This window comes from Scyliorhinus torazame, chromosome 14 (genome assembly GCF_047496885.1).
Source record: "Scyliorhinus torazame isolate Kashiwa2021f chromosome 14, sScyTor2.1, whole genome shotgun sequence".
Lineage (NCBI taxonomy): Eukaryota > Metazoa > Chordata > Chondrichthyes > Carcharhiniformes > Scyliorhinidae > Scyliorhinus > Scyliorhinus torazame.
This window is the reverse complement of record NC_092720.1, coordinates 195,943-210,312: the sequence shown is the minus strand read 5'-3', so window position 1 is coordinate 210,312 and position 14,370 is coordinate 195,943. Positions and strand designations below refer to the sequence as shown.

The window sequence follows — 14,370 nt, the reverse complement described above, 5'->3', positions numbered from 1 at the left end:
TGGGCCATCTTACTGGGGTGACCAGAGGGTGGGTGTGTGGACCAGGGAGGAAACCAGCGTCCGGTCCGGGGTCTGCCATCCTGCTGTGGATGGGGGTTGTAGCCAGTTAAAATGGCTAACTCCCGATTTAGAATGGCGAACGGCAAAGGCTGATGGGAAAGTCAGCCAACAGGACACAAACGAGCAGCTGCAGGTTGACTGTGTATTCACCTCTGGGAAGGCCAGACAAGATCGATACCGGCAACCATCAGCACAACAAAACACCAGCCATCTGCATAGTAATGAGCAATCCCCGGGAACAATGAGCAACATTTAGATACATGAAGCCAATCCAGACTCGTCGGCGCCAGCAGAAGCCGACACAAAGGGAGGCGAACGACCACCTCAAGACCGCCCATCGATCAAGGAATCGCTCCAGCATTGGAGAAAATCGAACCAAGTGATTGGGACAAAGTCCAATCACTTGGAACCAGGTACAGGGTCCGCCCCGAAAGGCGGGAAGCCCCTGGGGACTATAAGAATAGAGTCCAAGTTCAAATCGTTCTTCTTGACCGGGTCACTCAGCAACGTGAACCAACCCTTGACAGTGACCGGTCAGCCATCGCTGAAATCGAGTAAGTCTTACTTCAACGCTCGCTACGAGATAGGCGCTCCTAGCTACCAATCTGTACCAACTTCGAATCCCGCAGGCTCAGAACCCGAACGAAAGGCCATTCGTTTCCCTGACCTGGTGGGCCAGTTCCAAGTTAAGTATAGGCCTGTTAGTCGTAGAAGTAGCTTAGACATAGAATTTATGCATGAGTAGTGATTACTGTGTATAATAAATGTGCTTCGATTTAAATCTTACGAAGCGGTGTATTGGATTATTGATCATTACTCGGATTGAACCACGTGGCGGTATCAGAAAGATACCTGGCGACTCAAGAACAAAGGTGATAAAACAGAGCAATTAAACTAAGACAAAAGTTAGCAACAGGGTGGGTGTGCAGGGCATGTTGGATGGCACCATGAGGGGGGGTGAGGGGGAGGTCTGGGGGACCTCCGGGTCTGGGGTGGAAGCCGTAGCTGATTGTCCCTCACCTCTCCAATTCCTTATAGATTTCACATTATGGACCCCGCGGAGGCTGCCATCACGGAGCTGCTGCTGAGCAGATGCGGGATTCCGGTGAAGGCCCAGGGTGCACAGCATCGCTGGTCTCTCAAACAGGTGACGGACAGCGTGTGCCACGGGCGTCATTTGTGCCACGTCCTCACGGACTTGGCACCACGTGGAGGAGGACACCTGCTCCCAGTGGCCATCAAGGTCACTGCAGCCCTGAACGTTTACGCCTCGGGTTCATTCCAGGGCTCAAGCGGGGGCGCGTGCGGACGCGGACGTTTCCCAAACATCCGTGAAGTCACAGATGCCCTGTTTGCCCGGGCTGCTGAGTAAACTTTGAACTGGACCAGACAGGATGCCTGGGCAGCAGGATTCTCTGCTATCGCCAGGGTGCCCCAGGTCCAGGGGGTAATAGATGGTACACATGTCACCTTCCGTGCACTGGGCGGCCCGGGAGTGCCCATCATTAACAGAAACAGCTTGTGTGTGACCACCACCTTAATAATCTTTATTAGTGTCACAAGTAGGTTTACTTTAACACTGCAATGAAGTTACTGTGAATATCTCCGAGTCGCCACATTCCGGTGCCTGTTCGGGTAGAAGATCACGACGTGCGCCCGCTTCCCAGGGAATGTACAAGACAGCGACATCCTGGAGCAGTTGGAGATCCCAGCATCATTGAGGGACACCCCAGGATGGGGATAAGGGGTACCCGCTTAGGACCTGGCTAATGATGCCAGTACGGAGACTGGTGACGGATGCGGAGACCCAGTACAACGCTGTCATTGAGCGGTGCATCGGCCTGCTAAAAAGACAGTTCTGCTGCCTCGACTGCTCTGTTGGAGCCTGCATCTCCCCCACCCCCCCTCCCCAATCCCCCCAACTTTGTGATGGTCTGCTGTGCCCTCCACAACCTGGTGGTGGTGGTGAGGGTCCGGCATTCCCAGAGGATCTTCACCCTCACGGCTTCACAAAGGACATGGCTTCATCCGTCATCACTCCCCCCGCTTCATCACCATGTTCCACCTTCCAGGGTATCCTCGGGTCACTGTCGAGGGCAGGGGGGTGGTGATAACCCGCAGAGAGCTGGGCGCTGGTGCTCCTCAATCTGTGCCACAGTCTGACCCCTGCCTGTCTGCTGGGTGCCCGCTCACACCCACCGCCTGCCTGTCTGCTGGGTGCCCGCTCACACCCACCGCCTGCCTGTCTGCTGGGTGCCCGCTCACACCCACCGCCTGCCTGTCTGCTGGGTGCTCGCTCACTCCCACCGCCTGCATGTGGTACCCCTTTGGCGGGGAGGGTGGGGTGCAGTGGGGCAAGGACCCTGGGTCTGGAGAGGGCGGAGAGCAGAGGGGGGCGGGCAGCGCGGAATAACATGTCAGAAGCTCCACATGTCTCCAATGTAATGTCTGTTTGATAGTGGACCAGTCCCCAGCCCCCGATGGTACCCCCCTCCCCGTGCCGTCTCAGTGATCGTCAATCTTATTAACCCTCCGTGCTCTACCACTACGTTGAGCTGGATCCCCTGGATACACATCAGAGGTGTAGACAGCCAGCTGCTTACCGCCTCGCGTGGCCTTTGATGCCCCTGGCAGGCTTCCTCTGCAGGGACCCAGCCGATTGGCTGGCACATGCCTTGCCATGCCACCCTGTTCCGCGCGCTGACCCCGTAAAGCTCTGTTGTCAGGGGCGTAGACTCGGGGGAGCTGGTAACTGTTTCCCTCTTGGTATCCCGGGTTGGCCTCCAGCACTCCCTCCTCCTGGTCGGTGCATGTAGAGCCCGGGGGGGTCACCTTGGGTGGTAGGGCAGCTGAATTCAATTCCGCCTGCCCCTACATCACCTGGTGGCTCCCCCGGTGTCCACAGCAAAGCGCCTCTGAGGCTATTCCCTCGCAATGTCCAGCTGCGGCAGGAACACAGTCCTCTGCGACCGGGACATGGTCATGAACAAAGAACAAAGAAATGTACAGCACAGGAACAGGCCCTTCGGCCCTCCAAGCCCGTGCCGACCATACTGCCCGACTAAACTACAATCTTCTACACTTCCTGGGTCCGTATCCTTCTATTCCCATCCTATTCATATATTTGTCAAGATGCCCCTTAAATGTCCCTATCGTCCCTGCCTCCACTACCTCCTCCGGTAGTGAGTTCCAGGCACCCACTACCCTCTGCGTAAAAAACTTGCCTCGTACATCTACTCTAAACCTTGCCCCTCTCACCTTAAACCTATGCCCCCTAGTAATTGACCCCTCTACCCTGGGGAAAAGCCTCTGACTATCCACTCTGTCTATGCCCCTCATAATTTTGTATACCTCTATCAGGTCTCCCCTCAACCCCCTTCGTTCCAGTGAGAACAAACCGAGTTTATTCAACCGCTCCTCATAGCTAATGCCCTCCATACCAGGCAACATTCTGGTAAATCTCTTCTGCACCCTCTCTAAAGCCTCCACATCCTTCTGGTAGTGTGGCGACCAGAATTGAACACTATACTCCAAGTGTGGCCTAACTAAGGTTCTATACAGCTGCAACATGACTTGCCAATTCTTATACTCAATGCCCCGGCCAATGAAGGCAAGCATACCGTATGCCTTCTTGACTACCTTCTCCACCTGTGTTGCCTCTTTCAATGACCTGTGGACCTGTACTCCTAGATCTCTTTGACTTTCAATACTCTTGAGGGTTCTACCATTCACTGTATATTCCCTACCTGCATTAGACCTTCCAAAATGCATTACCTCACATTTGTCCGGATTAAACTCCATCTGCCATCTCTCCGCCCAAGAACACCTCAGCAACGTCCACCTGAGACTGGGACTCGGAGTAGGCAGCAGGTAAGCACAGTGGTTAGCACTGTAGCTTCACAGCACCAGGGCCCCAGGTTTGATTCCCGGCTTGGGTCACAGTCTGTGCGGAGTCTGCACGTTCTCCCCGTGTCTGCGTGGGTTTCCTCCGGGTGCTCCGGTTTCCTCCCACAAGTCCCGAAAGACGTGCTGTTAGGTGAATTGGAAATTCTCCCTCTGTGTACCCGAACAGGCGCCGGAATGTGGCAGGTAATCCAACCCACAACAAGGACACGTCCCCCGCGCCTGGGAGATGCTGCCGAGACCCTCGGCCAAGGCCAGCACCGACTGAGCGACGCCTTGGGCACCTTTAACCATGGTGCCAACGTTGTGCACCAGGCTCGCCACTGTGGTCGCCACCTTAGCAGTGTTGGCCTCGGTCTGCACGTCCTCCCCGTGTGTGCGTGGGTTTCCTCCGGGTGCTCCGGTTTCCTCCCACAGTCCAAAGATGTGCAGGTTAGGTGGATTGGCCGTGATAAATTGACCCTTAGTGTCCAAAAGGCTAGGTTGGGTTTTATTAGATAGGGTTACTGGGTTTGCGGGTATAGGGCGGGGGAGTGGGCTTGGGTAGAATGCTCTTTCAGAGGGTTGGTGCATATTCAATGGGCCGAATGGCTTCTTTCTGCACTCTAGGGATTCTATTAGGCCACGTAACTTTAATAAGGACTCAGAGTCCAAACCAATCGGAAGAAACAAGGACCGATTCTCCCAAAACAATTTGAAGTTAATTTGTGCTGTGTTTTTCAGGGAGTTTCCCGCTGCTATTCAATGACACTGAGTCACTTGACTGGGCCCTGGGCAATTTCTCTCCGGTTTAGCCCAGACTTAAATTATTGTTAGAACTGGGTAGCTGAACTCCGAGATCGGGCCGCCATTTTGAAAGGGTGCCCGATCTCAAAGTGAGCTTGTCCCCCCACCCATGGGCAATGTCACCCCCACACACAATGACACAACCCCATACCCAAGTGAGGACACCCCCCAATGGATCCTTCAGGCTCCTCCCACTTCAGGCCCCCCCAAGCCCCCTTACAGCACTCGCTCCCTTCCAGGATCACCACCCATCACCCACTGACCTGCCCTGCACACCCCACAGTTCAAGCCCCCCTCCACCTCATTTCCAGGGCATGGCCCCCCTCTCCTTTGGCACTACCACCGTGTCACCCAGGCAGTGTTCTTGCTGGCTTGGCAGTGCCATCCGGGCACCTCAACAGTGCCAGGGTGTCAGCTGAGCAGTGCCAATGTGCCCACATTCCGGGGGGAGGGTCAGGGGCTCACCCAGGGGGTCTCCGATGGCCGAGGAGACCCCCCTGGTGCCATTCCGCCTGGCCCACGTTTGGGTGGGCCAGCACTGATCAGCGCCCGGCTGCAGCCACACTGGCGAGGCCGAGGAATCGAGGGAGGCCGGTGGATCCCGCGCAGGTAGGTCGTAAGCAGGTTGATCTTGGTTTTGGACAAAGCTCGGCACAACATTGAGGGCCGAAGGGCCTGTTCTGCGCTGTACTGTTCTATGTCATTTAGTTCCGATTCTGACGTCTCACGAGTCTCCGGAGAATCCCGGGAGGCATGGAGGCTGTCGGGAGGCTCTCCCGGCATTCTCAAGCCGTGTTACGCTCAAGTTAGAGCCGAACACGGCCGGAGATTGGCACCAAGGTTCTGTTCACACAAGCGATATGTACATTACTCGGTAAACACCTGCCTGATTCCCGCTCTGTCGCTGCCTTACTGGCTGACCTCATATACATGGATTAATTGAGATGCCCTGCCCCGTAGCAGGAAAGAAAACAGAAGCAGAAGGAGGCCATTCGGCCCTTCGAGCCTTCTCCACCATTCATTATGAATCATGGCTGATCATCAAGTTCAATACCCTGATCTCACCTCCCCCCATATCCCTCGATCCCTTTTGTCTCACAAGATGTTACTCTGCCAGGTGCACGGGGCAGACAGGATTCCTCCTCCCCACCCCCGTCAGATCCTGTGCAGAATATTACAGTAACCATTCTGCACATGGATGGGGAAAGTGAGAGAGAACTTTGCACCCTGGTTGTTTTTATTAAACCAAGGCGTTCAGATAGAAAACCCTGACGTGTAATGTAAATGAGATGATGCCAATTATGGAATTATGTTCATGTACGTGCAGCTCCTCTACTAGTGGGAGGAAACCGGAGCATCCGGAGGAAACCCACGCAGACACGGGGAGAACGTGCAGACTCCGCACAGACAGTAACCCAAGCCGGGAATCAAACCTGGGACCCTGGAGCTGTGAAGCCACAATGCTAACCACTCTGCAACCCTGCCACCAAATCCTCACTCGGGGGGTTGTGGGGTAATGCCCGTGTGTGTGGAGGGAGACATTGCTCATGGGTGTGTTGCAGGGGACCCTCAAACTCACTTAGTCATTGAAGGTTGGCAGATGCAGCAGGCGGTGAGGAGAGCTAATGGCATGCTGGTCTTCACAGCAAGAGGATCTGAGTATAGTAGGGATGTCTTGCTGCAGTTATAAAGGGCCTTGGTGAGGCCACACCTTGCGTATTGTGGCAGTTTTGGTCTCCTAGTTTGCGGAAGGACATTCTTGCTATTGAGGGTGTCCAGCGAAGGTTCACCAGACTAATTCCCGGGATGGCAGGATTGACATATGAAGAAAGACTGGATCGACTGGGCTTGTACTCACTGGAGTTTAGAAGAATGAGAGGGGATCTCATAAAAACATATAAAATCCTGATGGGACTGGACAGGCTGGATGTGGGAAGAACGTTCCGGATGTTGGGGCATCCAGGACTAGGGGTCACAGCCTAAGATTAAGGGGTCAGCCATTCAGGACTGAGATGAGGAAGAACTTCTCTCAGAGAGTTGTGAACTTGTGGAATTCTCTCCCACAGGAAGCTGCTGGGGCCGGTGTTGGATATATTCAAGAGGGAGCTGGACATGGCCCTTGCGGCTAAAGGGATCGAGGGGTATGGAGAGAAAGCGGGATTGCATGATCAGCCATGATCATATTGAATGGTGGTGCCGGCTCGAAGAGCCGCCTCCTACACCTAGTTTTTATGTTTCGCGATCAGGGCACCCTTTCGAAATGGTGGCCTGATCTCTGAGGATCTGGTGTGGCCAGTGAGTCACAGCTCCCCAGTGATGATAATTAAGTGTGAGCGAGTCCCGAGAGGAACTCCTCAGGGACTACAGAACTGACGAAGCTGGCGAGATAGTGGTGAGGATCCCGCCGACAGAGTCGGGAAGAATTCCCAGAAAAACCCGCCACAAATGGCTCTTAGAAACTTGGATTACGCCCATATCTCCACTTGTGTGCGTCTGAGCGTCTTTCATTTCTACATCCCGAGTACTAACATGGAGATATTTTAAAAGCTTAAGCTTGATATTCTACCAGGTTATATTACTCCATTAGGAGGCTTGAAATAACCTTGTTTCTGTAGCCTATGAAGTGGAGGCTTCTATCAGCTGCAATGGAGTATTAATTCGACAAATCCTGGCACAGATTTGGGACAGAGATTCATTGCTGTGTTTTCATTACATGATAGTCAAAGCTACTCAGGAATTATCACATCTTAAAGGAGAGGAGGAAATGTAAGGAGGTGTGACTCACATTGGATTCAAAACTCATCGTAATTTATTTTTTCTTTCCAGTATCTACCTCATGCGCTGGATTTCTAGAAAGCCTGCAGAAACTGGATTTAACCTATAACAATATTGTCGATGATCAGTCCTGGGCAATGTTTTTCCAGGAAATAAGTGGCCTGAAGGAGCTCTCTGAGTTGGACATTGGTTTGAGGCCTTTGACTCACCGAGAATGTGGTCTTTGGATCACTGTTCTTCTAGACAGCCTGACTCGTCTTCCCTCGCTCACCGAGTTAGGGATGAATAATTGGGTTTTTAGTGCTTCGCAACGAGACCTTCTGGATGCTTTCAACAAGGACAATAAGAGGAACATCCATTTTGCCTATTAGTCACTTCACCCATTCCAAGCTCAGAATAGCCACAAAATAATCACAGGTTATTTTTAATGTTCTTACAAAATGGATTGTCTTCATTCAAAGTATTTCACACTCTGATTCCAGGATCTTGACTCCAGTCCACCACTCACACCCGACCACCTCAGTGCATTTTGACTGGATGCAGTCTGTCGATATCTTTCACAACACGGTGAATATTTAATGTACAAAGACAGGGAATGATTGATGACTGAGGTGAATGGATTGGTTCCTGTCGCTGGTTCTTTGTTTCCACAGACACTGAGTTGTGTAAATATGTGCCATTCTGATCTTTGTTCACCCTTCCTATGTTCAGTGTTGATTCTGATGGATTGTCTGCACCTAAGAAATGAAATGCTGTTTATTTTCAACATTTCTGATTTTATTTCCAAATCTATCTGTTTAGAAAGAAACTTAGCATAAAATTAGTAAAAGTTCATCAGACGACACTCCAGGGGCGGGATTCTCCATTATTCCGGCAGCCCGGGGGTTTCCTGACGGCATGGGTCTGCCCCACAATGGGAAACCCCATTGACCAGCCGGCAAAACGGAGATCCCGACGGCGTGTGAACCAGAAAAGGTGCGGCGGGATGGAGAAACCAGGACCTGTCTGTGGTAGTCACCACTGTTGTATTGTATATACTGCATACGAGGGTATTACGGTAAGGCCCCTCTACTACAGGTACGGGGGTAGATCCGCCTGCTGGCTCCGCCCAGTAGGCGGAGTATAAATGTGTGGGCTCTCCGAGCTGCAGCCATTTCGGCAGCAGCTGTGGGAGGCTCCACATCTCTGCGTAATAAAGCCTCGATTACTCTCTACTCTCGTCTCGTAATTGATAGGACATCAATTTATTACGCAGAGACTTTACAACGATGGATCTCCGCACCAAGCCTGATCGCCTGCAGCTTCACCCTCGAGCAGACAACGCCAAATCGGCCTTCGCACATTGGCTAGCTTGCTTTGAAGCCGACATCGGATCTGCGACGGAACCACCCTCAGAGGCACAGAAGCTCCAGATCCTTTACACGCAGCTGCGCTCCGATATCTTTCCCCTCATCCGGGACGCACCGACCTATGCTGAGGCCATGGCGCTACTGAAGGAGAACTACACTCAGCAGACTAACAAAATCTACACCAGGCACCTCCTGTCCACGTGGCATCAACTCCCTGGTGAGTCTGTGGAAGATTTCTGGCGTGCCCTGCAAGTCCTGGTGAGAAACTGTGACTGCCAGGCCGTTTTGGCCGCTGAACATTCTGACCTGCTACTTAGAGGCGCGTTCGTTACGGGCATACGGGCCTACATCCGCCAGCGCCTCTTAGAAGGGGCTACCCTCGACCTCGCGGCGACCAAGAAGCTAGCGCTCTCGCTCACAGTCACCTCACGCAATATACAGATGTATATCCCCGCCCGCACAGCCCACCCCTCCTGGGCATCGTGGACCCCGCCAGTGAATACCCCACCGTGGACTCCATCAGCGACCTCCCCCGGCCAACCCCAGGCCTGCGCCACGCGGCAGCCAACCAACCCCGGGGGACCCAAGTGCTACTTCTGCGGGCACTCAAAACACCCCCGACAGCGCTGCCCGGCACGGAGCGCGCTCTGCAAGGCCTGCGGGAAGAAAGGACATTTCGTTGCCGTGTGCCAGGCCCGCTCGATTGTTAGACATTTTAGTTGCTGTGATATGAAGAGTCTAAAGTTCTGTTCCTTTTTCACAAACACACATTTATTTCATTCCAACAGCCTTTGCACAAAACTCTCACTATACATCACCTGACAGAGGCCACCACCTGAAGCCCCTTTACATATCAGTGTCAATTAATGGATACTTAACATAAATGAGACAACTAATTGCAATGTCTCTTAACCCATTACTTAACAGTCTCCCCTTGGAGAAAAAATAATAATTAGGTGAAAACAAAATTTCAAGAAACTCAAAAGCACACACATGATTACCCCCCTTTTTTTTTTGTTTGGACGAGAAAAAAAAACAGTCACAGAAACAAGCGCCCTTCATTAACAATATCCAAAAGTTTCTGTGAACTCGCCCCTCTTTTCGTAAAACAGTCTGACAGTTGATAGCTCCTGTCGACCCATTTAATTTTTGTTATTTCCCCTCTGTCCAACATCTGCTTCAAACTTGCGATGTCTATCCGTAACCTCTTTTCATTGACACTTTTTGTAGAGTGCACATTTTCCCACAGGGATTTATTGTCAATGTGACAGTCAATAGGTATATTACCCAAATCCCCTAATCCCAAAATTTCTGTCAATATCATACTTATATAAAAAGCCATATCCACCGCCTCTACAAGGCTTAACGTCTCAGCAGCTAAAGTGCTTTTTACCACTCTCCTTATTTTCTTTGTTCCCCAAAAGGAAAATTATAAAACCTCCTGCGCTTGAAACCCCATCACATAAGTTTGCGTAAGACGCATCACTATAAACTATGAGTTTCAAGTGCCTAAGGTCACCTAAAACCGGGAACCTCAAAACACACTCCTGCATTTTTAATTTGGCCAACGCTTTATTTGCTCTTATTATGTCTTCCACTTTGGGATCATTGTACTCAACTCTAAGACATCAAAACTCACGTCCAGTCTAGTCTGTCTACCTAACCAGTTCAGTTGCCCAATTAAACTTCGCAGTTGCTATTTTTCTATCTTTGAAACCATTGCGTCTTTTTGTGAAACTCGGCCACGACTAATTGCTATTGGGCTGATGCTTCCCAAATAGGATTGCTGACGTAAAGTTGCCCCTAACAATTTCCAGTCCAATATATTTAAATGCACCGGAAGCCTGAATTCCAACCCTGAATTCTTTCCTCAAACCAGAGATTACAACAGCTTCACTAGTCCCACCCCACAAAAAATCATCGACATGCATCATAAAAATGCCAGAAGGATTTCCTTTATAGTGCCAGTAAAACATTGCAGGATCTGCTTTCAGCTGGCAACAGCCTAACTTTAACAAAACTGACCTTACCGAAAAATACCAGACTCTAGATGCATCATTTAATCCATATACACATTTGTTCAACTTCCAGAGTACCCCTTCTGTGTTAGCTGCTTCTTTAGGAGGACGGAGAAAAATGTCTCTCTGGAGCTGATGCCCTTGCAAAAAGGCAGCTTTTATATCTATAGATTTGCATTCCCATGCCTTTGTGGCTAATAGAGCCAAGAAGATCTGTAAAATAACCTTTCCTGCTGTAGGTGAATCTACCCTTAAATCCTGATCTTCTAAATTTTCTTCAAATCCCCTTGTCACAAGCCTGGCCTTTGCCTGATAAGTTCCATCCGGAAGAACCTTTTCCTTGCAAATCCATCTGTGGGATAGAGCTCTTTGTCCCCTATCCGGTACTTCCGTGTATACCCCAAATTCACTCCAACTATGCAATTCTTGCTGTTTAGCTTCTTTGATAACTTTTTCATCTAATTTATTTGAAGCCACCAAAATCTCACGTGCATGTGGGCTTCTACTCCAATTAGTATTCGTAGTCTTACTCATGTTCCGAGATCTTGATAAACTACGTCCCCTCTCCCGCCTGGTATCTTGTTCTGTACTTCTACTGCTTGATCTTTCCCTTCTGCTGTGGGATGTCCTTTCAATAGTTCTCAACCTTTTCCTGCGGACTTGTTCACTATCCGATGTACTATCTGAACTGGCACTGCGTTTCTGTGCCCTCCATTTTTGAACTTTGTTTTCTCAATCCATTGTCTTGACTCTTTCCCCTGAATGCTGTACATTCAACCAATGTTTATACTTTCCAGTGGCCTTCCCTGATCTACTAATAACAGTTGCATCCTTCAATTGACTAGACCTTTCAGGCAAGTATGTCACTTTTGTACCAACTTTTGGCAGTTGCCCTTTCAGAAAAATGGCCTGTTCTAATTCATCAGAAGTGTTGTGTTCCTCCACAGAAACCCTGTCTATATCAGTTAATTGGTCCTCATAGTTCTGTAACACATACATACCAGATGACTCTGGTTCCTCGTCATGTCTGTCTGCTCTGTCTAAATTTGAAAATTTGTAATCTGTACCCATTATCCTTGATGAATGTACCCTAACAGTTTGATTACCATGTTGCAAAATAATTGTTTTGCCATCTATGCATATGGTCTTCCCTGGGCCTTTCCATTCATTAGAATTGTCTCTCTTATAGTATACCATGCCTCCTTGCTAAAAAACGGCATCTGATGGCCGTAAGTTATGTCTTAAAGCTCTGCTTCCAAAAAAGCTTTTCTACTGCTATGTAATGCATTTAAATGTTCAGCAAAACCAGAGCTAATTGTAGTCCCCTCCCAAGCTGGAGGCTGGTCATCCAAAATGGATGGAATTTTAGGATTTCTACCAAACACTAATTGATAAGGACAATAGCCCCCAACCATCTGTAATGAATTCTTTGCATGTACTGCCCATGGTAAAGCTGAATTTAGCCTGCAATTTGGTCGATCTGCCAAAGTTTTCCGAAGCATGTCATCGATGACAGCATGATTTCTTTCACAGACACCATTACTAAATGGGCATTCTGCAGCCATATTCATAACTCTGATATTCATGTTTTCACACATATCCCTAAACTCATCATTAGCAAATTCTCCTGCATTGTCCGTAAGGAATTTTGCCGGTGGACCTATTCCTGTTCCTATCCATTTTTCCACGATTTGATCCAGAATTACTCTCTTTTCTTTACTTCGTACAATCGTTGATTGACTAAATCTGGTTGCTAAATCTACAAAATGCAAAATAAATATATTATTTGCTTTATCCCAGATCTTAAGGTCCATGGCCACAATGTCGTTAAAATCCCTGGCCAAAGGTAGGGTTACTATCGGTCATACTGGTGTCCTTCTGTACTTCCCACAAACTTCACAGCGGTCACTAACCTGTTCTTTCAGTTTAGTATAGTCGTCATCCCTTACCCCTGCATCCTTTAATAAATTTTTCAGCCTCCAAGAAGACGGATGTGCAAATTGCCTATGCAGTTTTACATAGAACATAGAAAATACAGCACAGAACAGGTCCTTCGGCCCACGATGCTGTGCCGAACCTTTGCCCTAGATTAATCATAGATTATAGAATCATAGAATCATAGAGGTTTACAGCATGGAAACAGGCCCTTCGGCCCAACCAGTCCATGCCGCCCAGTTTTTACCATTAAGCTAGTCCCAGTTGCCCGCACTTGGCCCATAACACTCTATACCCATCTTACCCATGTAACTATCTAAATACTTTTTGAAAGACACAATTGTACCCGCCTCTACTACTACCTCTGGCAGCCCATTCCAGACACTCACTACCCTCTGAGTGAAGAAATTGCCCCTCTGGGCCCTTCTGAATCTCTCCCCTCTCACCTTAAACCTATGCCCTCTAGTTTTAGACTCCCCTACCTTTGGGAAAAGATGTTGACTATCTACCTTATCTATGCCCCTCATTATTTTATAGACCTCTATAAGATCACCCCTAAGCCTCCTACGCTCCAGGGAACAAAGTCCCAGTCTATCCAGCCTCTCCTTATAACTCAAACCATCAAGTCCCGGCAACATCCTAGTAAATCTTTTCTGCACTCTTTCTAGTTTAATAATATCCTTTCTATAATAGGGTGACCAGAACTGCACACACTATTCCAAGTGTGGCCGTACCAATGTCTTGTACAACTTCAACAAGACGTCCCAACTCCTGTATTCAATGTTCTGACCAATGAAACCAAGCATGCCGAATGCCTTCTTCACCACCCTGTCCACCTGTGACTCCACCTTCAAGGAGCTATGAACCTGTACTCCTAGATCTCTTTGTTCTATAACTCTCCCCAACGCCATACCATTAACTGAGTAGGTCCTGGCCTGATTCGATCTGCCAAAATGCATCACCTCACATTTATCTAAATTAAACTCCATCTGCCATTCGTCGGCCCACTGGCCTAATTGATCAAGATCCCGTTGCAATCCTAGATAACCTTCTTCACTATCCACTGTGCCTCCAATTTTGGTGTCATCTGCAAACTTACTAACCATGCCTCCTAAATTCTCATCCAAATCATTAATATAAATCACAAATAACAGTGGACCCAGCACCGATCCCTGAGGCACACCACTGGTCACAGGCCTCCAGTTTGAAAAACAACCCTCTACAACCACCCTCTGCCTTCTGTCGTCCAGCCAATTTTGAATCCAATTGGCAACCTCACCCTGGATCCCGTGAGCTTTAACCTTCTGCAACAACCTACCATGCGGTACCTTGTCAAAGGCTTTGCTAAAGTCCATGTAGACAACGTCTACTGCACTGCCCTCATCTACCTTCTTGGTCACTCCCTCAAAAAACTCAATCAAATTTGTGAGACATGATTTTCCACGCACAAAGCCATGCTGACTGCCCCGAATCAGTCCTTGCCTCTCTAAATGCTTGTAGATCCTGTCTCTCAGAATACCTTCCAGCAACTTACCTACTACAGA

General features: G+C 49.4%; 1 protein-coding gene across 2 annotated transcripts in view; it reads left to right on the top strand.

Moving 5' to 3' along the window:
- LOC140389482 (leucine-rich repeat-containing protein 31-like) overlaps positions 1-8,290 on the top strand; it is a 223,064-nt gene extending 214,774 nt beyond the window's left edge. For both annotated transcript variants that reach the window (XM_072473615.1, XM_072473614.1), the window contains one exon: positions 7,576-8,290. In XM_072473615.1, the coding sequence (XP_072329716.1) occupies positions 7,576-7,895 (320 nt within the window). In that variant the 3' untranslated portion in view covers positions 7,896-8,290. The remainder of the gene's footprint in view (positions 1-7,575) is intronic.
- The last annotated feature ends 6,080 nt before the right edge of the window (positions 8,291-14,370 follow it).